We start from the raw sequence: 27,557 nt of genomic DNA on the forward strand, positions 1-27,557 counted from the left end.
GTGTGGAGACGGCAAATTACACGTAGCGAGTAATAAAATTTTCGTCCTATCAATTTTCCATGTTAATAAGTATCTATCTATGTATACATATACATATATATATATATAGAGAGAGAGAGACAAAGAGGAACCATTCAAGTTTATCATAAATGCCGGGCGTAATTTACTTTGCAAAGACGGACTTAACCCAATAACGTCGAATACATTTCGTAGAGCGAAAGAGGAGTGACATCACCGACAATGTCCTTTTCACCCATGGCACGCGTAATTGCGAAGACTAACCGTGTTAGCGGTTCGTGGTCGCGATAATGTGAACTTGGCAACCCCTAATAAAGAACCGATCGGTACTCGCATCCCGGCCTTTTCGAAAATCTTGGCAAAAGCGAAGGAATCGAAAGGAATCGCAATAGCTAGAATATTTGCTTGTTTTATTTTTAACGAAGGAAAGTCGAACTCGGTGGGGGAGAAAGAATGGAGGCAAAATTAATATCGGAACGAACAGGTTTGAAAGACAATCCCCGAAAGTCCGGGATTATTTATCGAGTCTGTCATAACCGTGCGATAATTTACGCTGAAATTATGCAAGCCGCGCGTGGGCGTGGCGTTCGATTAGCAAATAAAAAAGGAAGAGGAGCAACCTGTCTTTACACCGAATCCGGTGTATTTATGGTGATTTCGCGATGGGTTACGATACATCTTTCTTTATTTTCCTTTTTTTCTTGGAAACTCTCCGAGCTTGATTCGTAATTTGCCGAGATAAACGATAACCAAGTCACCCAGATATTTTACGCGGCGATATTGACCCAAACGAACGCTCTATCCCTGTCAAAGCACGGATCCAAAGGGGCGAAATATTTTTTCGGGCACGTTGCCAATTGCTGACGTGACTATCCACTGTGTCAGCAGTGCACGTCAGCGACTACGTTGCACGAGCGGAGAAAGGAGAACAGGAAATTTTCGTCGGTGACGAGGGAGCCCCTCTTTTTTTCTTCTTTCCTACGATCTTGTTAAAAATACCCACATGCTTTGCCCGATTAATCGTCTCGATTACTTTGATCATCGATTTCGAACAAGGGAATTAAAACGGAGAAAAATCATTATTATTCAGATCTTTCTCCGATTCCTTTCTCCCTTTCTCAACAAAACAGATCTTTCGTCTCGGATCCGTGGAATTCTCGATAATCGCCGACGAACCTAAACCGTGGCGCGCCTGGAAATGGCTAACGAGGCCCGTGCCAAGGGGCGCTAACGACATTAGCGAAACTGTCAGCGGTGAGATAGAGCTGTAACGGGCCCGCTCATTGCCGGTGTAAATATTTATTCGCGTTGATGCCGCGTAAAATTGAAAATCTTCATAATGCGGGGCCACCGCGGCGCATACTAAGTCTCGTATTAGCATACATCGCTTAAATCTTGATTCGCGTTTATGGAAAAGACCGCCTTGCGTTATTAACGCGAGAGAAAGGTGGAGAAATAGCGAAGGAAAAATCGTGTTGCACAAAACCGTTCCCTGTCTCGACTGATTGCAAAGTTATTAGGGCCAAATATATACCGGATGGAGTTTAACATCAAAGAACGTCCATGTTGCATTCTTGCCCGATTCGCCATTCGGCCCGCTATCGGGAAGCATTCCGATAACACTGGCAATGAACGTTTTCTCATAAATCGCGCCGCTGTACAAGCACCTCCGATAAATGTATCAAATGCGAGTTCGCCAATTTGCAAACAGTAATTACTACTACGGCGGCCTGCACTGGACGTCGAGATGGCGCAACAAACGTTTCGATTCTCGGGGCGAAAATCTGTTGGAAGGTCGAAATTAAGAATTTTCGCCCCAACTTTTCTTTCCCCCCTCGCACGATCGATAAGAGAGCTTTCCACGCGGATAAATATCGAACAAATGAGAACCGCTGGCGGTCGCGCTGCACGACAAGTGCATCGCCGATCGTGTGTGAGTGCCACGTTTACCACACGCGCGTTCCTCTATACGTGTGTTCTCCTCTGTACGTGCACGGGCCGCGTCCGTGTGAGCGTAGAGTCACCGACACTCGTGCTGCTCGTCCTTCCATTCTGTACAGGGTGTTTCAAAAATAATTGGCTCGAATTTTGAAACGTCGGAGAGAGAGAGGGAGACGCAGTAATGTGTGTCAAGTTCGAGTATCGAAGGCTACTTCAACGATACCGACCGAGCCGATGAAATAACGAGGTAAACGAATCGTGAGAAAGCTGGATTAGATATATCATCGATATATCACTTTACATCGAGCGCGTATACATTATACGGAGTGTTCGAAATTGGAAACAGCCTGTACATCTAGATAGCCGTATAACAGTAACTCGGAGACGGTATACGAACGTATTACACGGAAAGTCGAGGGGTGGTGGAGTAAATACAAACAGGATGGCCTAAAAAGAAAATAAAAGAGAGGGTTCGTAAGGGTTCTCTCTCTCTCCTCGTACCCACCGAGTAACGCCTACGCGCCCAGCAAAGAGTCGCCTTCGAAAGAGAAGGAATATAATTGCGCGCGATCGATAAATTCTCCGAACGTGCATCAACAACTCCATTTTGCACAAATAACGTATATTTCCGCTAATGAAGTGCCTTAGCTGCACTGACTTCCCCTTCTTCCCCTGTAAAACATTAATGTATGCCGTCGTAAAACGCTGCTGCACTCGTCTCGAAAGGTGGAGCACATCGGGGGTGCGCTCCAAGGACGGAGAGAGAGAGAGAGAGAGAATGATACATGCGCGTACTATTCATTTTTCCCCCGAAAAGCAAATTGTACGCGTCGACCGGAGCGTGCAATTAAATTTCATCGAAAACGGAAAACTCTTCGTGGCACCACGGGGCGTTATAGGTTCTTCGCCATCATCCACACGTACGCGGGTTATACACAGGGCGGGAAAAGTACTCGAATCGCGGTTCTTTCGAAAAGGAGAGGGGAAAAGTTTTTCACGGCTGAGAAACAAGGAGGTATCGATGGTTCAGAAAATATTTCAGTTCCACTGTTCGCCGTGACTCACCCTGTATACGTACCAGGAATAACGCATGTATACATAGGCCATAGATACGTGGACCAACACGCGGCCGTACATAATGTGATATAACACACGTACCTGTCGTACGTACGCGGACGGTGCGCGCGTGTGGGTGAGGAGGCAAGAGAAAGGGAGAGGTGGGAAACGAAGAAGGTGGTGGCCGACGAGGGGGGCGGAGGAGGTGGTGCACGGCGAAAAGCCGCGGAGAAATTATTGTCCGACGACGTATTAACGAGCAGCGATCCTATTGACGCCGGAATCGGTCCGAGCTTTGGAAAAAGCCGGGCGAAAAAAGGCGGGTTTCCAAGGCATCGTCGTACCTCTTTCAAAAGGTGCAACGAATCACGCGTGAAGGAAGTTTTCGAGTCGATCGAGTAACTGAAGTAAGACTCTTCCCGATATCGAGCCAATCGCGAATTGATTAGTGAAATTCGATCAGAAAATGGCATCCTCGTATAAGAATAATAACGATAAATATTCCATCTCATCGTTCGAAATCTCGACATCTAAAATGGCAATGGATACATTGATATTTCCTTTTTCTCCTTTTTTCCAGTCGTCGAAAATGGGGAAAGCGCCATCGGTAAAATATTCGGCGAACGAGAGAAAAACCGGAAAGGAGGACAATAGTTGTGCCGGGCAGAACAGGTCCCCGGGAATGCGGACGAATTCATCGCTGCCTCTCCCGAAAACTTGCTTCCTCCTTCTAACGATTTTCCATATTTTCAGCCGCGACACAGAACGGTTGTCTCCGAATTTTCCACCCACACGATCATATCTTTCATGAGATTCGTGAACGGCTAGGATCGAATTAATAAACGATGGAGGGGAATTCGTTCTCGCCGATGTCTAATGGGACGAAATTAAGCGATAACCCCGCCGTTTCTTCCATCTTTTCCCAAATTTTTTCCATCCCGTCCCGCTCCGCGAGATCACCTGAACACATCTACCGCTCCAGAAGAGAAATTTCTCTCGATTCCCTTCCGAGATTAAACTCAAAATTCCACCCAAAATCTATTCGCCGCTTAAAAATACAACGAGCTCGTATCGAGTCGATCGCCGTTTCGAAAAATTCGGAATAATTTTCGCGGCGGAGGAATCAGAATGGCAAAGCAGGCTCCGCCGAATCGAACGGTCATTCCCTTTCATCTTATCACCCGCATCGCGGAAGTCCTCCTCCCTACTTTTCCACGAGGAGCGCAGAAAGGAGAAGAAGAAACCCCCCCATCGATCGAGAAATAGCGACGGATAATCGCTCGACGTAACGTTTCGCGCCGTTACGTGTACGTTTCACGTACGTGGCCGAAGGTCGGAATTCGTTAAAGCGCGTGGAAACAAACAAGCGTGAGCAGACGCCGCAGGAGGATACACACTTGAACACACGCACGGTGGAACGGGGCGCGGAGGAGTGGAAAGGAAAAAGAGAGTGAAAAATATAAAAGGAAGATACAGGGAAGGAGAAGAGGAGAAAGAAGAGTTGGAAGCGACGACGACGACGGCGGCGGCGGCGGCAGTAGCAGAGGGAAAAGAAGGGGAGAGGCGCAACAAAGGACAATTGTTATCCTGCGAGGAGCGACGTGAACTTTTGCGCCGTGGGACAATGCTATCGCCGCGAGCGCGGACAAAACTTGAGCCGGGGTTCGCATCGGGATCGCTCTCGCCCTCCCCCTCGTCTCTCTCACCCTCCGCCGATGCGGTATCCCCCCACGTTCACCTGGTCGTACGGGCAAGGCCCAACCCGCTTCCGAGAACGCATCTACATCTCGAGAAACCGGCCGAATTTTTATACTTCTAGACGGCGCGGGCCTGAAAACAAACGAAAAAAAGGAAAAGGGAGAAAAAACGACCCATCTTTCCTGCCAATTACGGGGAGGATCGAGAGGGGAGCGGGGTCCAGGGAGTCGAGTCGAGTCGCCGATAACCCTGTTCCGCCGCGTTGTGAGTCGTTGTTTAAATACGTGCACGGGGGGTCGATTTGTAACATCGGAAATCGGATGATACGGATCGATGGGTGTCCGCGCAAGTGCCTTCGAATTTTATGCGTCGAGTTTGGAATCCGATCTCGAAAAGTTCGGAAGAGAGAGGAGAGAGAGAATCTGTTCCGGGTTGGACGCGTGTTTCGAGTTCGTCGCCGTTGGTGATCGCATAATGAAAGCATCAGAGCGGAGATGCGGAGGAGGAGGAGCTAATAACCAGGAATCCAGAATTCTGCGCAAGATATCTCGATCGTACGCGTCGCCAGGAGGTTTGCTGTTTGTCGGGGGGCCTAGTAAGAAGCCGTGCATGAGTGGACAGCTCGGGGATGCGCCGATTAAATTCTCGATCCACGGTTTCGCGGGTCATCTCGATCGGCTCGCCCCGTTGAGGCTCCAAAAATATGCAAACGCGCGATCGAACGAGTCGATCTAAAAACGGACTCGTGCACAGCGAGCAAGGACAAGGGATTATTCCATGCTGCTATGTGCCGCGAGAGAGGAGGAGGCTTCCAAGGACGAAGTCGAACATCTCGTCTTTTGTCGAACGGCCGGGGAGAGAAGGAAAGGAAAAAAGGCGGCGAGTGGATTGGAAGAAAAGGAGAGGAATATATTGGAAGGAAACGAGATGCAAATGTATTCGCTTCACGGTAAAGTCAACGGGCGAAAGTGTGCAGAAGGTCAGCCTCCATCAGCGACAGGTGATTACATATACGCACGAGACGCCGGAATTCAAGGTGGAGGTGAATTACCTGGCTAAGGATTTGAGGTTAGCTCGCCACCTCCCCTGGACGACCCTGGCGGCTCCGTATATCCTTCTTCGTGTATCCTTGATCGATGATGCGCGTATTCGAGAATTTTTCTCGCCTCGTGGAAATTATCGATCGGTTCGATCGAGCGCGCCGACTAAGATTCGATGCCAGGTGAGGTGAGAAGAAGAAGATGGAAATGGAGTATATAATCAGCCACTATATTTGGACAAAGGCGCTCCTCGGCGAGGAAAAGAAAAAAAAAAAGAGATTCGAGAACGAGGGAATATCTACAATGTTTATAGGAATGTCGAAAGAGTGTTCAAGGAGAACGTGAGAAAAAAGAAGTCCATTATGCTCCCGGTCTCAACCTTTGCATTTCAATCAGCAACGCTGTTACCAAGCCAACGAGTCGATGCTGGTTCGTTATTAATCTCTCTTTCCACGGATAGAATCGCGTACGCGACACGGTGATCTGGATAGAAAAAAAAAAAAAGAGGAAAAGAAAAAGTAATAATAATAATAGTAACGATAAAGGGAAAAAATAGAAAGTCGAGCGAATCGAGGCCTCGCACATCGCTCTCCTCCGCCCGATTGCTCGAACCGCGTCGTTTGCGCGTGGCCGATATCTCTGTGGAGCGGGGCCACGTGCTCGCAAAGTTAACTTAATTACGGCCAATTAAGCGTCAATTAACCGAGTAGCACGGTCGGCTCGTAGCACAGCGCGCACGTAGAACGGCGGACGTCCACCGTACGGTGGCGCACGGTCGTCTGTCAAAGTAACGACGCAGGAACACGGCTGGTATCTCGACCTTTGGACGGGGGAACGCTTGAGATAAATTAACAAACATCGCGGTTTAATTTTCGCGAAATCTCGCGCGAGCGAAAGAAGGCTTTACCGATCGAGCGTTCCCAACTTGCCAATATTTCTTCCGTTACCGGTCGAGCGTACGGAATTAATCACGATTCGCCGTACGATCCGCCGTTCAGAATTTTTATCGGAGCCCATCGGGAGACAGGTAGACGTTGGGCGGGCCGAATTCGATTCCGAAATTTAAAAGGAGTCGAGAGGTGATGAATAATTGATTAAAAAGTTGACGAATCTTATCTTCGGATGGAAAATAAACGGAGGAGGCGAAGAATTTTGAATTTGGAGGTGAGAAGGGGGAGAAAAAAAGGGAAGGAAATTCGAAAAAAATTTCGCGGCAAATGAAGTCGTTCTCGTAAGGATCGCATAAGTTGTCGCACAACCACTTCCTTTTTACGCACGGACCGGCGAGATCACTGACACTCACGGGATGAGAGGTCGGCCGCAATAATTAATCATTCGTCTCCGAAGCAGCGGCAAAAAACCGACAACCGTGACGTGGACGGGCTGCGAATACCAACATCGGGAACGTGAACGAAAACATTGACACGCGGTAAGAAAGTAAGAACCGTTCCTAAGAATAGTAGCCCGTATTCCAGATACACGGAGCGAGCGCCACCGCGAAAGGAAAAAGGGACGGAGCGAGGAGCGGTAGCGCGAGAGGGAGAGAGATGGAGGATATGGAGAACGTGCACGTGTGAAGTGAGAAGAAGAAGAAGAAGAAAAAAAAAAGTATTACCGACGTAGCCGTGACTCGGATCGTGCGTCCGCTTTTTTCGCTCGTGCTCGATGGATAAGAGGACAAAAAAAGCTCGAGAACAACTACTTTTTTTTCCCTTGCTACACGTTTTTTTTCTCTCTCCTCCTTTCCCGCTGGCTTGAACCGCGATGGAGGAGGCTTCTTCCTCTTTTTTTTCTTTCTTTCCTTTCTTTTTTGCCTCATCTCTCGTTGACTCGCGACGTGTCCTTCCGAAAGGAAATTCTACACCTAGGACTAGTAGACGTTCTACATAACAGTAGAACGATGAAATAAGTTTACGCGCGAGAGGCAATCGGTCGGATTGTCAATCCGGGAGATTGTATTTCGCTTCGTTGCGTTTCAATTATAATCTCGGTCGATATCGGGCGAAAAATTAATTGCGCGGAACGTTTTGCTTTTTGTTTTTCAAAAATACAAACTTTATTTCGACCGATACATCATCGTTAACGAAAGTGTACGGAACGAGTGGTCGGATGAAATTAAAAAATTTCACAAAGTAAAATCTAAGACGCGAAATGGGTCAAGGACACCATCTATCACGCCGATAAAAAGATGCTCCATTTAACGGACTCAAAAATCACGCACAACGACGAAATCCGAATCCTTGATCGAGTGGCTCCCTTCCAACGAAACGAAACGAGACACGATTGGACAAAGATTCCCACGGAAATCAATTAACCGTGCAGCCACGATACACGAGAACCCTCCCCTCCCTCTCTCTCTCTCGAGGCGCCCCCAACTTCCCGATTCCATTTCCACCACGTGCTGGTTAATGAAGCGGGGCCGAAAAGGAAGCGGAAAGAATCCAGGTGGAGAGAAGGCGCTCGAGGCGGGGAAGAGGAAGAGGATGCGACGAAAGCGTGCGCCAGTGAGAGAAGGAGGGAGAGGAGGAGGAGGAGGAGGAAGAGCTTAAAGGCAATGGGGCGACAAAAGTCAACGGTGCTAAAAGCGCCACATGGACTAGCTGTGGAGGTGCATGAATAATAATCTGTGATTAATAGAGCGCTAAGCTGGCGGTGACTCGCGGCGTGAATGGCCGTAGTACTATTAAACGGCCTCTATATCATACCTAAGGCGATACGGTGTAATTTCGTGTTATTACATCACACCCGGAGGACAGAGACGTCGTGTTTGTACTTTGTTCTTTCAAATTATTCGTCTCTTTTGCATCTTTCTCCTCGTCCGGATTAGTGAATGAAACAGCCTATCTCCGCCCCTTTAAAATCTAACCCCCAACAACGAAACGTATACATATATATCGTCGCTTTGTTGCTATAGCGAAGAATTGTAGTTAGTTTTGATCGATAATACGTGATTGATCTTGGAGCAAACGTGATGAAATTTCGATGTCGTTTTTTAAAAGAAAATCCCTGCAAATTGCGATCTTGTCGTTTAACATTGGGATCAAGGGAAATTCGATCAATGGAAGTAATTTACGTTATAAAACGTGACGCACGATGAATAATTCGGCAGCATTGTGACCGAACCTAAATGTTGTTTCCACTGCAATTACAATCGTAAACAGACGGAGGGCGCATTAAGTTATAATTATGTCTAAATGCCGCTGTAAATTGTTGCCGTTTTATTGGCAGCGATGCCAACATACGAACGTTTGTCGTGATTCTAAACCGTTTAAATGCTATAATTTCTATAAAACTTTCTTTGATACCCAGAAAAAAAATTAAATAAACGGTATAAACAAATCGTATCTTGGGTAGGAAATACGAAGCACACGAAAAAGCATTTTCAATCTCGAGTTGGCGAGAAATCATTTTGCATCACCGTAATCATCATCAACGAACTAACAGTTCCTGGCAAACTACCTCAACGGTATGAAAAGACGATGGAAAAAAAAAGAAAAAGAAAAAGAGGAAGGAAAGAAAAAGGGGAGGGGGGAAAAAGTGCATTCAATCGCGATGTTATCCAGCAGGAAAAACATCGGGAACATTAACCTCCGCGGTTAATCGCGTCATCAGTCATTCCACGTCATCGTTTAGGCGCCAAGTAATTGGCACTCCTCCGTGCTTTTCCGCGATTTAATCGCATTTCATTTTCTTTCTCTCGAATTGTTTCCTCTTATCACATCCCATACACGCCCTCTTCTACATTCAAAAATCTCCCCGTTAACATAAATTCCTTAATCGAACGCACCGTCCTATTAATGCCAGCCATAACGCAATTGGGCATTCGTCGAAAAATCGCTTGATAATAATAGCAACGACGATAATTAAATTTAACCGACCCTTTGCAATCTCGTATCGCGAGGAAAATCTTAGACGTGCAAAAGGAAAAGGAAAAGAGAGGAACGGGAGCAACGTAATTTCGGTTCTAACCGTGACCGCGGTCATCGGGCGGCGGTTCGCCTACGTGATACGTAGTAGTACGTATAAGTGGTAGGTAGATATGCGCAAACAGCAAACAAGAAGTAGCTACCGGCTGCTTCCACAGGTGGTCGGGTCACGAACTGACCCCACTCCAACCCCTTGCTTCCCTCTCTCGCTCCACCGTGCACTTCCTTTCCACTCTCTCGCTCTCTCCTCCTCTCCCTCTGTCTGTCTGTCGCTCTCCGCGGTCTTGCTTGACCCGTTGCACGTCAGGTTAGGTGTGTAGGTCGCTAGTAGGTCGGCACGAGAGGTGGAAGAGGGAGGGAGGGTGGCTCGCGAGGGGCCACGTCGATTCGCAACGCAGACACGCCGTAAACCCCGACGTTTTAGCCACTTCTTGGCGCCGTCGGGGTAGTCACCCCTCCCTCGATATCTTCTCTTCTTTTTCCCACCTTTTACTTCCGCGCGTGATGGAACTCGTTCCCGCGGATTTTCAAATATCTTCGAAATAATTTCTTCCTCGATTTCTCGTCTCATTGATCAACCTTTCGAACGAGTCGACTTTCTTCTTTGAGGAAGAGAAATAAAAGGAAAGAGAGAGAGAAAATTTAAAATTTCGAAAGGGAATAAGGAGTGATAAACGATTCGTGGAGAATCAATCCGGGTTGGGAGGAGATTGACCTCGGCCGCCCTGGTATCGGGCAATGTTACACCTCGTAACATTTGCACACCTCGTCTCCACTCGTTGAATTTACGATCGTGGCGCGGTCGTAAGATTTCCTGAGTGGCCACGTAACTAAGCGAAATAAGCTCTGGTTGGAAGTTTAACAGGAAGTCAAGGTCACGGTAGGTGGAACTTTACGAAGTGGAAGTTCTCTACACCCTCGGTGAGGAAAAAGAGGAAAAAAGAAACGAGAAGAGAGAAAGGGATTGTGCAGTTTGCCCCGAGATAGGAGGAGAGATGCGTAGATCGTTTTATAGGCTCGTTATTACCCGTAACGACGGTCCCCCGCCGCGAGGATTATCCTAATCAGTCGAAATTAGAGTGACGCAATTCGAAATGGACGACTCAACGACACAAGTGTAATTGGAGAGGAGTTCGTGGTTACTCATATTCAAATGAAGCTACGTCACCTATTGAATCGGATGTAACCGAAATAAGAAGAGCACGGAACATTGATCTCGATGTTAACCGATCTTCCCTTATTAATAATTCCCTTGTCGAGCGAAATTTACGCCACCCTTCGTTCCACTCGAGTTTTTATCAGACGATATTTTCATTAGTGGATATAGTAGCACAAGCTCGAATTCGCGCAACGTCTAAGAACGGAGAGAAAGAAAGGGAAAAAGTTGGAAACTCGTTATTGTAATTCGATTCTTCGTAATTAAACAACGCGAGAGAGCCACGAGAATTATCATTTACAGGCGAAAGAAAGAAAGAAAACATCTCGTGGAAATTATCCACGGATATTCCTTCCTAATCCGTGGCTCCCCCGGTTCCTTCCTTCCATCGGGACGTTGAAACACGAATGGTCCAGGGAACCGACGTTCAGAACCGACACAAAGTACGAACCAAGGGAGAGAGAACCGGGTTGCATCGCACGGTTGCCCGGTTGCTTTCAGTCGTAGGATACTGAAGGCACTGCGGTTACCATGGCAACCCACCACCACCGCAGCTCGATGTAATTATTTGAAAAACGCCCGCCGCAGCCCCATCCCCCTCGCCCCGCCGCCACCACCCCCCCTTCGGGGGTTGCTGGTACAGGACGATGCAAAAGTAGCCGCAGTCTTTCGCGTCACGGCCAATCGAAGATATCATCGCATCGCGCCGTTCTTTTCATCACTCCGCCCTGGAATAATTTATTTATTTCTTTCCAAGAGTCCTGTATATTCTTTTCTCGTCCAAACGAACAATTACGCCACGAAAAAAGGGAAAGCCTATTCTCCCTCCCGCTCCATTTAAAATCTTTGAACGAGATCTTGGGCGATCTTGAGAAATGCGAAACGGCGGACATTTTTACAAACATTATTCCCGGAATATTCTAGACTTAGTTAGATTTCTCTTGAGGGGAATGGCGGCCAATCACGCGGCAATTTGTTCCGCAATAACGGAATGACGTACACCGATTAAAATGCCGGCAATTAAAGAACAAGATTTTAAGTGGTTGTCGCGGGTTTGCAGCCTCGCGCGTATCGTCATCCGATAAAACTGGTAGGCGCGAGATAATAATATATCTTGCGGCCGAGTTTAATGAATTCGTAACGCGTGCCACGAGATTGCCAACCGCTAATAGCGCGTATAAAGTGTCCTCGGGAAACGATTATCGATACTCAGGATCGATTAAGCCGAGATGATCTTGATCGTCCGAACAATAATCGATGTTCCGCTTTCCATTTCGAATTTTACAAAGGGAGGATCGGATCGAATATTTTCCCTTCGTTAGGAATAAAAATTTGTAAACGAGGAATAATGGAAAGAAGAACGAACTTTGCCCCTGGACGAAAGTGCACGCGTCTCTTCCCGCTCGAACGGAGGGGGGAAAGAAAAAGCAAGGAAACGCGTAATAAGGAAAATTTTAAACGAGCGAACGTACACGGGAAATTTCTGGAAAATCGGAGATTCGCGAGTGCTACGTAATTAGAGTCGGGGGTGTATTTTTAACTGGACGAGTAACAATGTCAATTAAAATTCCAAGTTTTTCGCGCGGGCCGAATAAGGGGGAGGGGGTTGGAGCTGCGTGTTTACGCGTGTCCACGACAGCGAGATAATTTTATAGTTTGATTGCTGCGACAAAAGGATGGAAATGTGTAACAAGGCAAACTTATCAATTTAATTGCTTCATTGATTTTCGTCCCGTGGCTTCCGTCCGTCCGTCCGTGGCGCAACATCATTATTTTTAATGTAGCCGTCTAGTGGTCATAAATAATGAGAGGGGAGGGGCGATGGGGAGGAGGGGTTGTTTGTTTAAAATTGCATTCGGCGGGATTATTCGTTGTACGGAAATAATACGTAAAAATACGGGAGCCAAGCTACGATATTTTTTCGCAAAGACGCGTGTAATTAATATTTTAATGCGAATATCGATGGAATATTAATTACAGGCGCGGAAAAGCGTACCACCGATCGAAAGTAGAAAATGTGAAATCCATTTTGGAAAACGTTCTAGTTTAATAACGGGTCAGAAAACGTTTTTAAAACATCCGGCAGTTGTACAAACGGTACATCCAATTACGGACGCGTTAATGAGCGGATCGATTTCGATCGGGAATCGGAAGGGAGGATTCCTTTCGAGCGCTTCGTAAGTGAAAATTTTTCTAGAAAGGGTAAAATTCGGCAGAAAAACTTTCACAGAGAATCGAACACCTCGATCTCTCGGCGAGCAAGGTCTGACTGAATGGAAGGAAAGACGCGAACGAGAAGGTGGTCCGAACAGAAGACGAAGAAAGGGTGGGTGGAAGCGAGAGAGAGAGAGGTGGCGATGCTCACTTGTTGCTCGGTCGACTAATTGCCAAGTAATTGGCCCCGTACCCCCGCTCGTATAAAGTTTGCTTCATTGTCTTTAATAACAGCGTGACCTGCGCTAATGACTCACGTCGCATTCGTCGGTTGGGGGAAGGGGTGGCGGGTTTCGATGAGAAGGATCGAGTAGCTCGCGGCGCACGAGAAAGAAGCGGAAATTGCCGAAGAAATGGAGAACGGCGGGAAACGTGCAAACCCGGACGAAGTAATGATTTCCCGGAGAAACTCGAAACTTCCTGTCGCGGAAGGGCGGCTCGTTTTCCTTTATTAATTGTTTCATTTGAAAGAAGGGTATCATTTCACGCAACTTTTTGGAAGAAATTTCGATATAAATTTAGAATTCCCCCTTTAGAGGATCGATATTGTTGATGCTAAAATTTCTACCGTGTTTCGAAATAACACACACAATTTCCAATTCTTTTATCAATTCTTTAACAAGTGGCGATTTAAAGGGATCCGTTTCGTGTTTTATGCACGAAATGTACCATCGAAGAGAACAGACGAAACTTGATTAAAGATCTTTAAATTTAACCTTTTCGAATGAAACCCTCCTCCGTTATTCCGCATATTATATTCCCCATTAAAGAATCATCTACCACTCAACCTTTGCTCGGGCAATTCTTATACGCGCGTAAATCAAATTTCCGCTCCGTATATACCATGTACGCCATAAAAGGATATTTTCCAACACGAACCATTCAGCTCTTAGCGTCACGATCTCATTAGCATCCACTGCGATATGCTTTGTGTACCAATATTTTTTTTCTCCTTTTTTCCCCCTATAGTTTGGTCGCCTGCGCGTTTATTCCAATCGGAAACGACAGCATCCGTGAGCCCCAGGAACGAGGACAATCTATGACCAGATGTGCGATTGTGCCAAGAATCGAGAGTGACTCATTCTCCGGTACGTAAGGGGCAGAAACCGTTCGAAGACCGATGCAGATGCACCACCGCGAATGTGCTGCGTCCTGGCTTATCGTTTCAAAATTTCGCCTTTTTCGAAATCTTCGTCGGCAGAATATTTCAGAAGAGAGGATTCCATATAATTTTATAATTTTAAGAGCAACGTTATTGTACGAAAGGTAAATTCAAATTTTATTTTTTCTATTTTTATACTTGGCTCTTCGAATTATTCGCTAATTAATTACATATTTTTCCAGGGACCTCGAATTCTAATTATACTTCTCCCTTATTTCGCGATACTTTCCAAACAGCGTGAAATTGAAATTTTCTCTTGGGAAAAAAAAAAGAAAAGAAAGAAAGAAAAATCGTTTCCCTTCCGAACCCTAAGGATACAATCTTGGAATAAACCGTCAAACGATAAGAAGAATTAAGAATTGTTCTACGAGAGAGAAAGAGAGGTTCCTAGGTGCGCTGATAAATTGAATCGAGGAGCAGGATGAGAAAAAAACGCCAGGATCATCGTGGGCGTCCAGGAAAATAAATGTCAACGTTAAATATTCATACAGCAACGTTGCTTTGGAATTACATAGCTCGATACAACGAGACGCGAATCTCAATATATTATTCACGCATGACCGATCCACTCGATTTCCATAGATCGAAGGGCTACTTGCCGACTACCCTGAATCGAGTTGGAACTGATATCACAATTAACAACGGCAGAAAAAGAGAAAAAAACCAAAAAAGTCGCGATTCGATCATGTACGTACCTATTCAAAACGAAGAAACGCATCGTCGTCACACTACACGGTCGATGGATAAAGAATAGCAGGCTGGACGCGTTCTAATGTAACGAGCAACAACACACCGGGTAGATTGCTCCGTGGGTCGCTGACCATACCCAACATTTAACGCCGGTGTACCGTTACGCGCGGTCTGCGGGGTGCCAATCGTTTCTTATCCGGATTAAAACTCGTTAAGGCACCCTGCCCACCCTCTGGGACAAGGCAGTTTATGACACTCGGTGTATTCCGGGCCCTCGTGTTCAGGTAACACGGCCGCGACGCCATTATGCCTCTTCTTCCACGATTCCTGCCCATCTTTCGCGCTTTCGAGTACAATGGAATAATAGAAGAATAGGAGAAATGAGGAGTGGATTATCCTCGAATATTAGGGGAGTCATTTTTTTACTTTCCGTTTCAAATTAATTCTCTTTCGAGTAAAAATGAAATACACGGAAGAGTATTCAGAATCGGGGGAGACCCGTTATCTCCGAAACACGTTCTTCTCCCCGAGACAAAACGATCGGAAGGCGCTTTCGAAAAACCGATTCCAAGTTAACGTCGGACAAACAAGGAAAAGAGGCGAATGCCAGGAGAGGAGAAGCGGAGAAAGGAGAGAGGGGCGACACGGCGAGGAGACAGAGAGAATCTCAGCGACGCGCCGGCTAGACGGCATCGTAAACTTGGGTCGAGAAACTTTTGAATTTTAGTAAGAGCCGCTCTTTCTCTCTATCTCCTCTCCCTCCCCTCCTGTCCCTGCCCCTTATAAATTAGAGACTCCCCCCTCTCCAAGCCACACGAGGCTCCCTTCACGAGGAGCTGTTTCCTCACCGAGCGAAGCGCCGATCAGGGGGAATCCTGGTGGCGCGTACCGAGCTGCCGTACCGGAAGATACCGCGCCGCTACACGCGCCTCCGACTTAGGCCGGACAGAGGTCGCCAGGAGTATCGAAAAAAGGACGAGGTTTGCTTCCTGACTAAAAGAACAGGGAAGAAAGAGTCGATAACGCTCCGAGAGAAACTTGTTGATGTCCAGGTTAAAGGAGAATACTTTGCTACTTTCAGTTCTCGGTAAAAATATGGTTTCGAGGATTTGGTTTCGAAGGACAAAAGAAGAAGAAATCGCACCCCCTGGCTACTCTAATTGGAAAATTCGACCCGGTGTTGCGAATATGATATTTATAACGGGGGGATTTGGTTTCATCGAGGGGTAATTTCTCTCTGTCTCTCCTTATTCGGTTATTCAACATCTATTTAGCATAGAAACGCTCTTCTGGGTCATAGGTATTCAGATTTTCTGTTCCAGGCACCTAGTTTCCTTCCAGGATTCGCGAAGGGTGCCGCACAGGGAGGGTGGCCCTGAGGGGGACAAGGGTGAAGCGACTAGATGAAAGGAGGGGTAGTTAGAGAGGGCTGAGACGAAAAAGGGAGGAGATCGTGGAGGCAAAAGGAAGCAGACGGGTGTAAGGAGAGAAAGAGCTGGGAAAAGAAAGAAAAAGCGACATGGAGAGAGAGAGAGAGAGAGAGAGAGAGAGGGGATAATTCCACGGCTAAATATCGGTAAAAATCAATACTATCTCTTTCCTCGGTGCACCGCCATCGTAGCTAATAATGCACGAAAAGAATATGAATCTTTGAAAAGAGTGGTGTGTCGCCCCCATTAATTTCACAGAACGCTTATCAATCGTTAATAACTATCCGATTTCTAATTGAAATTAAAAATTTCTATATATATATGTATATATTAATTCAATTATATATCGAATCAAAAAGAGAATTATTAATATAAATTTTGTTTCATCTGGAGGATATATCATACGAAAATATATCAAAATACGTTGCGTTACGTCAAATAGATAAAAATGTTCGGATCTTAAAATTATTATTTGTTCTTCCGTTTCATTAATTATATTCCTTCTCTCTTTCTCTCTCGTTTCCAGCGATATTAAATATCGTGCAATTGTTATTAGCAAATTGATCGAGAATTAATTAATAATAATATTTTCTAACCGACAGGTGGTGAATTCGATGAGCATTGTGTATGCAGCTAGTCGTAAATATGACGTAGCTTCTACGTAAATTCGAGCGTTAATTGCGTTCATTTCGAAGTCTTCGCCAATTCTTGATAATTTCCTTAAAATTCGTCGATAAACATTACGCACAAATATTATTATTATTATTATATTATTTCCCTGAAAAACTTCGAAAATATCAGAATCACGCGAAAATCCCTTCTTGGCAAATTTCAAACTCCGAATATAATAAATCATCCGTATCGATAATCGAAAAATATAATTCTGTACAAAGTATTAAAATTCTATTATAAAATAATTTGTCACATTCGACTAACGTGACATTAGTTGAATTGACAAATTGTAAATTTATCGATATAAAGTGAGGGGGAAAAAAAAAAAAGTGGAATTTTTCGTCACGTCGAATTCATTTTCATTAGCTTATTATAGTACGTTATTAATAACGACAACATATTTATATCTTGTATCTTACTCGCGTGTAACGTTACCGGTATCGGATCGACGCAAGAGGATCTAAACTGTATAATTAGTGGTCAACTTTTAAGAAACCGAACGAGTTATCTCGATCGATTTAACTCCTACGTGACTCATACGGCATACTTGTGTAACGATCGTTATTATATCGTTATTATAATGATACGTGATACGCGAATCATTGAAAAATCCGACTAATCAACCATCGAAATATTGTTACGGGATAATTCCATTGTTTTAATCATTCAAAATAAACATCCGATGAAATCTTGCTCTCTCCTCGATCACGACGCATTATTTTATTTAAATGACGATCTATTATTTATTTATATATATATATATTATTTATATAAACACATCGATAATGGCCGGTAGCCAATGTATCAACGAGTGAACCACAACATCGGTTAGCATCTATTTTTCAAATCCAGGCGAAAATGAGATATAAAATTCCGATCCAAGTAACACAACGATAGATATATACCTTTGAAAATATTCGCAAAATACTCAAATTCGTATCAAACTAAAACAAGAAACCAAAAGAGAAAATCGAGCCTTACATTACAACCAATTAAAATTAAAATTTGCCTCGGATAAATTAGAAACCAGACTTCACAACTCCTTACGATTCAATGAATAACCCTCGACATTTCCATAATTTCTTTACAACTAACTTTTCCTCCCCTCCTAATCTCCAGAATGCAAACACGTCCCACCACTCTGTATCCACGGAGGGGAAAAAGGAGGTAATGGCAAAAGAAACGTAAGAAAGTCCCTTTGCCGATCAATTATGCGCCTCGTGGCGGTATAAACAAACCCTCGTTGCGGCCGGTATAAAGCGATACGAATTTCTCGTTGCTCGTTTTCACAAATGGCTCGGCACGGAGCAGAACATCGCGTGGAACCGCGATTCGACCACGACCTGAGACAAACGGGTGAGACGAAAACGCACGCCAGAGATCCCGATCCCAAGATTCCTTTTACACGCGAAAGTGTAAACGGCGGCGGCGGTGGTGGTGGTGGTGGTGGTGGTGGTGGTGGTGGTGGTGGTGGCGGCGCGGACGCGCGAGGAGCGGAGCTTGCCGGGCCCCGGACCACGTCGGATCGCCACCCCATCTCCTCGCTTTTCTACCTACACTACCTATAGACCCCCTCCCCGCCCCTCCCCGACCGCCGTTACTCTGCCCCTGCCCCTGCCCCTGCCCTGCCCCTCCCCCCCTGCACCTCTCAGCCCCATCCCTCTTCCAACCCAAACTCGAGGAGCAAGGAAGAGCAGGAGAGGGAAGGGAGCTCGAGTGGTTCTCAAACAAAGTTTTTCGAAGAGAGAGAAAAAAATGGAAAATTGATTCTTCCTTTCCCTCCTTCGATCAAATTTTTTTCGAAATTAATATTCAAATCATCGGTGAAATATTTTTCTTTCTTTTCTCTGGAGTTAATTCGACTCGATCGAATTGTCGTGAATCTGCGATATCTTGATTCTCAGACGCACGTTCTATCGATCCAACAGTTGCATCGAACTTTATCGTTGACTCTAGTCTCGAGAGAGAACGAGGGAGAGAGAGAGAGAGAGAAAGACTTTATCTTTTCGAGGTACGTTGCAAGGAATGCAATGTGGATGTAATAGGGAAACGAAAGAAAGAAAGAGAAAAAAAAGGAGAAATAACAAATAATTTGCAGACAGGAGGCCTAGGGTGAGATATCGTGAAAAATTAATATACAGGAAATATGAGAACCTTCGTACCACCCTGATGTCCCCCTCTCCCCCCACACTACCTCCACTCGTTGGTTCACCCGCCCTCCGTAACACGGGGTGGCTAGGAGGGTTTAGGGAGAACAGGGGAGGTGGGTCGCGTACTACCTCCTACAAAAGTATAGCGTCACCTCCCGCGGTACAATCCCAACCAAGAACGTCTATTCTATCTCTCGAACACGATACAACATATCCCCTGGTTACCAGACAGGCGGGAACAATAATAAAAAGGAAAAGAGGGAGAGAGGAAAAAAGACGAGGAGGATAGGGATCGAGGCGAAGTCCACTTCATTCTCGTTAATTTATCTTGCTGCAATTTCGTCGCTGCTATAGATCGCGAAAGAAGGGTTGAAACAGAGGGAGAAGAAGAAGTGCGAAGCACAAGTTGCGACAGGTAGACAATTATTCAACGTCGAGGAAATTATAGGGCTAGCCGGGGAGGGTTAATTAAACCTTGACAGAAATTAAAATTCATATTAGGAGATCCCGATCCGCGATCTTATCATTGCCCCGTTTTACAAATCCTCGATTAAGCGAAACCGGTTGTTTATACGCACGCGTGTCCTGGGATGAGAACCTGGAACGAACTTCCTTATTACGTCTTAATAAATGATATCAATTATCAACCGCCTCTTCTAACTTTGTGAGAGGCTACCGATTTCGATCGATGCGTTTACAATTTAACCTTCCGCCTTCTAAAATATTCCAAACGAATCAATTTCGAATTCGAATCTTGAACGATTATATCGTAATTCACTCCTCTTTCTCCATTTACGCGGTCCGACACGTTTACGAAGATTTAAGGCGCTTGTAAACTCGAACGTGTAAATACACGCGTGAGGAATTCACGCGTGCCCACGCACGCTACGTTCGAGCACACACAGAGAGAGAGACGTGAGACGATTCGCGTTAAAAATTTCCTCCAACTACTCATCTCGATATCTCGTGTCGTACAACTTATTACTACGCTAGTTTTTACGTTTCTTTTTTTTTTTCCTTTCCAGTTTCAAAGTTATCCAAGGTGCAAGGCAATTCGAATAATGCGTTTCGCAGTCGCCCTCGCTCGATTTTAGTGACCGATCGAGTCACGCCCCTGGAGATGTCTGTTAGAAAACTATTCGAAAAACTGGTTTACGCACGTTCTCCGCATCACCCTTGTATAAATTATAGTAACCGCGTATGCTATCGAGGTAATTTTCCAGCGCGTACTCTCCACGAACGAGAGAAATGTTCTTTTCGAGAAAGAAAGAGAGAGAGTGTGCGTGCGCGTGTGCGTGTATCGATAACGAGAGTATTTTTTCTCATCGTATCGATAATCTAGATCATAGATAGCGAATCACTGACACCGCTGCCAAGTTTAGCACCGAACGGACTCGATGCTGGCGCCGTTCATTACAGGTTTCGTCTGCAGAAACGATCCGGCTTAACTCTCTTTGCAAAAAGGATACTTAACAACAATATGTTCCCGCAGTGTTTTTGGCAACGATCGGGAAAAAATTTTGGCAATCGGCGCCAGGGAAAATATTTATCCCCGATTTCATTTCGATAAAATCGAGTTTTTAAGAAAGCTCAGTGCTTCTCAGCCCGACAGAAACGCGACAGCTTTTCTTTTTCCTTCGAGATTCACGGAGATTCATGGAGAATAAATATAATCGTTCGATCTGTGTATCAAATAAGAAGAATTTGATGACACGAAGTTGATGAAATCTCAACTTCGTTTATAATATTATTATGGTAACAAGGATGAAAATAATAAATTTGCACGCATTATAAAATTAATTATAAATTTCATACGGAAAACCGTACGATGATTAGCGTTTCCTGCGTTCTATTGAAAAATAATGAAACTGTTCTCCGTAAAAATAATTGCTACTTTTACTCCCTATTTATAACTTTACCGCCGATACGTAACGTGGACGATCCCCGTGTGCCGTGTGTATCGAATATCGGTGGCTTGCATCGATTTCGAGAACGAGTTCGAAAGGACCAATGATTAACGACCGTCGATCAACGAACGATCGGGGAAATTTTTAAGGGCGTAAGAACGTAGCCCAGCCGAGGCTGGATTGAATCGGGAAGAATGCGGACTAACCGGGAGACGAGTGATAAATAATAGCGGCTACCTGCGGGCCGCGTTATCTAGGAATGTTAGCAAGCCCGACTTATGTTTTACACGTTAAGGGTGACGACTTTTCGACGAACGAAACGACTCTAAGCCCTTGGAAAGTCCATCGATGCTATCGCGTTCGAGCAATTGCATTTTAAATTCGAGACTATTTCTTTCAATACCCTCCCCATATATAACTGTTCGATACAAAAACGTTCTTCCTTACCAGGAAACAAAGTTCCATTTACCAAACAAACGATCAGCATGCATTATCAAACATTCAATAAGAAGCACGTTACTACTCACTTACGTTAAATTCAATGATAAATCTTACGTTACTTATCGATCAAAGAAACCGTGTTACTTTAAACCGTATCACATCGTTATCGAACCAACCATCTTGATTTTATCTACGCCTCGATCGATAAGCAACGCGTCGACGAGAGAGAAGATCGACGAGACTCACCCTTGGTCCATCCTGTCGACGGGTCCACCGGGTCCCATCATGGCTGGATGTCCAGGACCGATAGGCCCTGTCATCGGGTGACCAGGTCCAAACGGGCTTCCTGGTGGCATACCGTATTGGGGTCCGCCAAACGGTTGACCGTGCGAAGGGAAGTGAGGATTCCCCGCTCCCGGAGGTACGAAAGGAGGCCCCGAGGAACCGGGTCGACCGACGAATTGCGGTGGCCCGCCAGATGGCGAGCCGAATGGACTCGGCCCGGGCCCATTGTACGGGGGCCCGGAATTATTGGGTGGCGGTGGGAAGCCCGAGGAGTTGGGCGGTGGTCCAGGGCCGGGTGTCGAGGAGCCGCTGGGCGCTGGTGAGGCAGTATACTGAGGAGTCGCGGAACCAGGGGGTGGTCCTTGATAAGGAGGCGCCCCCGCTGGACTACCAGCACCACCGGGGAAAGGGCTTGGGCCTTGGAAGGCCGCATTACTCGGTGGACCACCTGTATTGTTGTAAGGACCGGAGCCAGGGCCACCACCCTGGCCAACGGAGTTGGGTGTAAAGGGCGATGCCTCCGAGCCGGGTGGCGGGCCCTTCCAAGAGGCTGGTGTTCCCGGATCCTCCAGTGTGGTAGTGGCTGCCAATGGCGTGTTTAGGCGGCTACAGCCTGGAAATGTAAACATTTTCTCTTATGCTATCCGTCCTCCTTATTGAATTGGTTGATGTAATCTTAGGGAAATAGAGGAATCTACGCTATATATTGGATGGACAATGATGTACGTATCGGTAGATATTAGTTTTTAGAGTAACAAGGTACTCCGATTCCAAGAGGAACAGGAATTAATGTTGATACGGTATTTACTGTGATGTGACAAGGGAGCTCGTGCTATTTTAGAGTCTATTCAGATGCTCGAGTTTCTATTTCAAATATTGTGCACGTTCACACGACTAATATCTTTGTAATACTTTACTTGTTATGTAGCGCGCGAAGCTTTCAACAATTTTTTAACTTTTAAGCTTATTTCTGTATAATCTAAGTAACTAATATCGTTATTCCTTTCATATTTTAACTACATTTGATATAATAATTCTTTCAAATGACACTATACGACTGATTATGAATATATAAATAACGTGTCAACATAATGTAAACAACTTTAATGGAATGCTATGCATATCGATGCTCATATACAAAGTGATATAGGATATATCATGTTCAAAAAGTTCTAAAGAAACTAAGTAACAAAAGAAAATCACCATTGTTTGTCCCATTGGCCTTCATTGTCTTATGATCACCCAGCTCATTCCATTGCACCGATCACCCACTATGTAGGAATCAGCACTTGGTGAAAATTGTCAATCCACGTGGACACACTTTATACTCAATTAAAAGAGGTCACAAGAACGTTACGTTTCAATTCCTACGTATACAATAATTCCAATATTAATTGGAATATGTTTAAGGTTATGTGCCGGTAACCTAACCTATGTCGTCGTTAGAACGCGTTTCACGAATCTCACCGCGAAGAGGCCACTTGAAGTACACAAAGCACGAATTACAATACTTTTCATGAATCTGAATTCGCAGTCTGTCGACACATCGTCTTATCGAAAAACGTGAAAGCAAGGGATAACAATGGGCACCTGTACGGTCGCGTTGCCGGCATTTTCACGCTGATTTTCGACGTGTTTCAAGATGTTCCACCAGCTTTCCAGTCGAGATCCAGGCGCGCACCCACTTTTAGGCGCGTGCACAGGTCCGACATCACGCTAATCTTCATTCATTTTGCCGTCACATTGCAGAAAAATTCGCGACCGTCCAAACACAAATGACTCAGTGTAAGAGAGAGAGAAGAGGCAAGCGCGAATAAACACCACTAGAGTCAACAGACGACCCTCGTCAGGGACGTAGCGCGCAGGTGGCGCCACAGCATTCGAATTTGTATTTATCCAGCTTTTAATTCATCCGTTAATTCACATCGAACGAATCGTAATAATTTCGAATCGAATTATAGAAAAGGATCGGTCTTTCGTCCGACGAGATACGAGCACTCCATCGATTTTTACCAATGAAAATGAAACGACGGGCTTACATGGTAAACACTCGAGGAACGCGACAGTATCGACACAGACGCTTCGAAACGTCAAGTTTCAAGTGTCAAGACAGCTTTCGCGAATGAAAATACAAGAAGTCTGTGAGGAACGCGTGACGATAAGAAAAAAAGTCACTAGTCTCCGACACTTTCACTCGCATTTGTCACTCACACGTGCACCGTACGCGACGACTCGAAGAAACACACGTACGCACGTGCGCCAGGAGTGTAGCTAGTCGACACACGCACCTAGTAGTGAACTAGATTAGCTGCTCCCTCACGGACCACGTGTTCGGTACTCACTATCCACTCCTAACTGCCCGCGCCCGGATGTCAACTGGATTTCTTCCTCGGCCGTAGCCAACAATTGTTATTCCATACGTGAAAATCGGACGACGCTGCCATTTTTAACAGACCGGCTGCATGAGTCGACGCGGCAGCAACGACTGCCTCACACCCCGCCCAAACACACTGAAAGCACACCCCATGAAGGCACACGTAGCTCCGTGCTCCTCTTTTCTCCGCCGTTTGCCCCGTACGTTTACCGTACCAGTCGAAAAATATCTCGGCCGGTCAACACGCGTGCGTTTCCGTGTATTCCACGCTATTTCACGCTTTCTCTCGATCCTCTCGGTTAAACGAAGTCGTCGTAAAGTAATCCGTTCGTATTGATTCTAAGCCGCGCGCTACCTTCGCGTAATTACACCGCTGTGATATTCCTTGCGCGTGCACCCGAAACTTTTCACCCGATTTTTCCCTAGACGCGACTGTCCTTGCCGGCTCTACGCCAATGCGTCACGCTCCTCTACGCTTCGTTTCTTCGATTCTCTTGATATCCGTGCCGCGTCTACCGCGGCCGCGATTAATTCGAATCCTTGTAAATACTCGGATCGGTTGTAATTTCCGATCGATTAATCAAGAGGAAACTTTGGCAACGCGGTGTCGCCTGTTGCATGCGAGTAACGCTCCGTGTACACGTTACGTTTTACGTTGCAACAATCGCGTTGATTTGTAAACGGCATGAGACGAGCCGGGCTTGTTTCGCATCGAAGAAGCAAACCGGACAAGATACGTAGGTGGGAAAAAAGAATCGCACACAGAAGCGGGAGCATAGGCCAACGCGCGTCAACTCTCTCTCTCTCTCTCTCCCCCTCTCCCTCTCTCTCCCTCCCTCTCCCTCTCTCTTTCTCCGTCTTTCTCTCTCCCGCTCTCGATTATTTCTCACACTTCCTCCCTTCGATTTTCGAATCCAATCCTCTCCCCCTTATGCGGCAAACTGGAAACTGAGGCGCGACAAAGAAACGCATCGCCGTGTTTCCGCCGTGATCCTCCTATTAGCGCACCGTTTCACGAACACTCGAAAGTTACGACTCGTTACTTTCTCTACACGCGGCGGCACAGGCAACCAAGAAAAACGTGGCGCACAAAGAACACACGCGGATACCGAGGAACGGCCGGGCACGAAAAAACGATCACGGGAAAACACATCACGCGTTTCACTCGTTTCCCATTCATGGACGACGGCTCACTCTAACTCCCGATACCGAATTGAGGGGGGAGGGGGCGGGGGGGAGGGGAGGCGAGGGGAAGGAAGAGAAAGATAAATAAACGAAATAAATAAAATTGAGCGGATTGTTGACGAAGAGGAGGGGGGAGGAAAAGAGTGCGTGGAACGGCCGCGATTTTGTCCACCGTCGCGTCGATCGTTTCACGGGAACTAACTAAACCGCGATCCGAGTGTCGGCCGAGACGGTGTAAAACATGCAAGACGACGCAAGGAGGCAGCTGTTCCACGTGGAGTGTCGCCCACGGATGCGTACGGCCCTGCGCCGAGAGGCGAACCCCCGACCGCAACGGGACTGCGCCTCGCCACAGTTACTCTTTTCTGTCACCGCCGCCGCCGCCGACGTCGCACTCGCCACTTTTACACGACACGGGAAAAAATGTTTCCGCGACTATACATAGCGGAAGCATACACGATCAGGATACGATAATACGAATCGCGGTTTCAACGAAATCTCGGTCGATCGTGCGATCGTTTACGCGTTATAATTGGAGGAGGAGAAAAGATCGGAGGAGGGATGTTTTTCGCGCGTGCAATGGCGCAGCGGCCGCCACATTTTTTTCTCGCTCCTCGGTCGTTTCAAAGTCCCTCCCGTCGAGGGGGGACTCAACACTCGCCGGTTGACAGTGTCACCCTAAAAATCAATAAGGGGTTCACCCTCGACCCTGCCCACCCTCTTCCTCCTTCTGCACCTTTCTCCACCTCCTCCTCCTCCTCCTCCTCCACCACTGCCTCTTACTCTCTGCGTTTATCCCAGGAACGTATAGCTGGGGTCGATGGGTCGGCGAGGTTATGGTGGTCAGACGACCAGTCATTCTATTAGGCGGTGATGCGACGCCAGGAGGCCTGCTAACCTTCAAACCGCCACTTTCATGCGGTTTACGTTTAAGATGGCTTTCTTTTTCGACTCGATTTCACGTATTCATCGTTCTTTATCTATTAATTTTCTTTTTCTTTTTTACACGAGCTACGAGGATACTTCGATTCGAAATTCGTTTCGTTTCTTTTTTAAATTCTTCGATTTTCTCTCTCTCTCTCTCTCTCCCTATAAATAAAAGTCAGTTAAAAAGTCTTCTCGTCTTCCATAAAAGGTATCGTTAGCGGTATAAAGTAGCCTCGTGTTTCGCATCGAGAATATTGAGAACTGTCGGGCGCATCCAGGCAGAACTTAACTGCATTTACGTCTCTAAGCAACGCGCGTTCATTTTTCCATCCTTTTCGTGAATGCAGCCGCGTCTGGCGTCGCGGCAGCCGGCGCGCGTTATGCTTCCTTGTTCCCCGGCGAGTCGTTCGAATAGAAAGGCGGCATCAACGGGAAACTATGCCGACCTACCTCACCACCACGTCCAACTACCAGAAAACGGAGAAGATTAGCTCACGAGGCCGGAAGTTATGCGGACCGGAGCACTTTCTAAAATTTTACGAGGCTGAATCGCGGCTCGAGCTATTTGTTGCCATTATCAACTGACATGAATTCGCTTCGAACGGGAAACACGATCGAATGGTACGAATTTGGAGAAAGCAGAAGTCTCGACTCTGTAATAATTATCGGCGGATAATTCTCCCGATACTTTCATTCCTTGACACTTTTTCTCTTTCTCGCCTCCTCGTTCCAACAGTTGAAACGAATCGGCAATCATTGCGAAGTTAACTCGCTTAAAAACCACCGCGTCGAGCGTTAAACGTACTCGCAAAGTAATATCGGAATGGAAAAATTGGAAATCTCGCTATTTATGTAACTTGAAGCATACCTGACAAAAATATACCGCTCAGTTCCATTCTTTCCATCTTCCATCATCGCCCATTATTTCCACTCGGCTCTTGCCACGATCCATCGAGACCTCCTCGAGGAATAAAATCACTCACTGTGCGTGACTAGAGAGAGACTTCTCACTCGAAAGCGAGGCGAAATCACGAAGAAAGTTTTTCGACCGATAAACGTTCGAAGGTCGCGGTTGTCAGGCGAGAAAACCACGGGAGTAAGAGTACGCTTGACTCGTTGTCACGCGAACAACGCTCGCACACTGTACGTCAGTACGCATCTCGATGCCTATCTGTTGGTGAAGGCACGATTCGATAACCCGCGGATTCGGGGTCAGTATGGCCGCCTTTTATATCCCGAGGACGATGAAAAGTCGCCTTCAGTAACAGTTGACGTGTCGCCGAAC

The 27,557-nt window shown here is 46.2% G+C and overlaps 1 protein-coding gene and 1 long non-coding RNA gene across 2 annotated transcripts; one reads left to right on the forward strand and one right to left on the reverse strand.

Moving 5' to 3' along the window:
- Window positions 1-5,961: 5,961 nt before the first annotated feature.
- On the reverse strand, window positions 5,962-27,276 carry LOC108000926 (proline-rich protein 2). Its single transcript, XM_062077819.1, has 3 exons — window positions 27,141-27,276; window positions 21,748-22,399; window positions 5,962-6,236 (listed from the first exon to the last, which is right to left on the reverse strand). The coding sequence occupies exons 1-3, from the start codon at window positions 27,175-27,177 to the stop codon at window positions 6,191-6,193; spliced, it is 735 nt and encodes a 244-aa protein (XP_061933803.1). The 5' UTR covers window positions 27,178-27,276; the 3' UTR covers window positions 5,962-6,190.
- On the forward strand, window positions 6,226-17,711 carry LOC133666519 (uncharacterized). Its single transcript, XR_009830746.1, has 3 exons — window positions 6,226-8,361; window positions 14,019-14,315; window positions 14,394-17,711. It is a non-coding gene; the product is annotated as an uncharacterized LOC133666519 (long non-coding RNA).
- Window positions 27,277-27,557: the final 281 nt, after the last annotated feature.

This window comes from Apis cerana, linkage group LG8 (assembly GCF_029169275.1).
Source record: "Apis cerana isolate GH-2021 linkage group LG8, AcerK_1.0, whole genome shotgun sequence".
In the NCBI taxonomy this organism is placed as follows: Eukaryota; Metazoa; Arthropoda; class Insecta; order Hymenoptera; family Apidae; genus Apis; species Apis cerana.

What these genes read in the sequence shown, in the direction of transcription:
- LOC108000926 (XM_062077819.1), bottom strand. Translation starts at nt 27,177, where the DNA reads ATGGAAAGAATGGAACTGAGCGGTATATTTTTGTCAG. An exon ending in GAGCGGTATATTTTTGTCAG is followed by an intron (nt 22,400 to 27,140) that starts GTATGCTTCAAG and finishes TTACATTTCCAG; the next exon opens with GCTGTAGCCGCCTAAACACG. An exon ending in GTCGACAGGATGGACCAAGG is followed by an intron (nt 6,237 to 21,747) that starts GTGAGTCTCGTC and finishes TTTTCTATCCAG; the next exon opens with ATCACCGTGTCGCGTACGCG.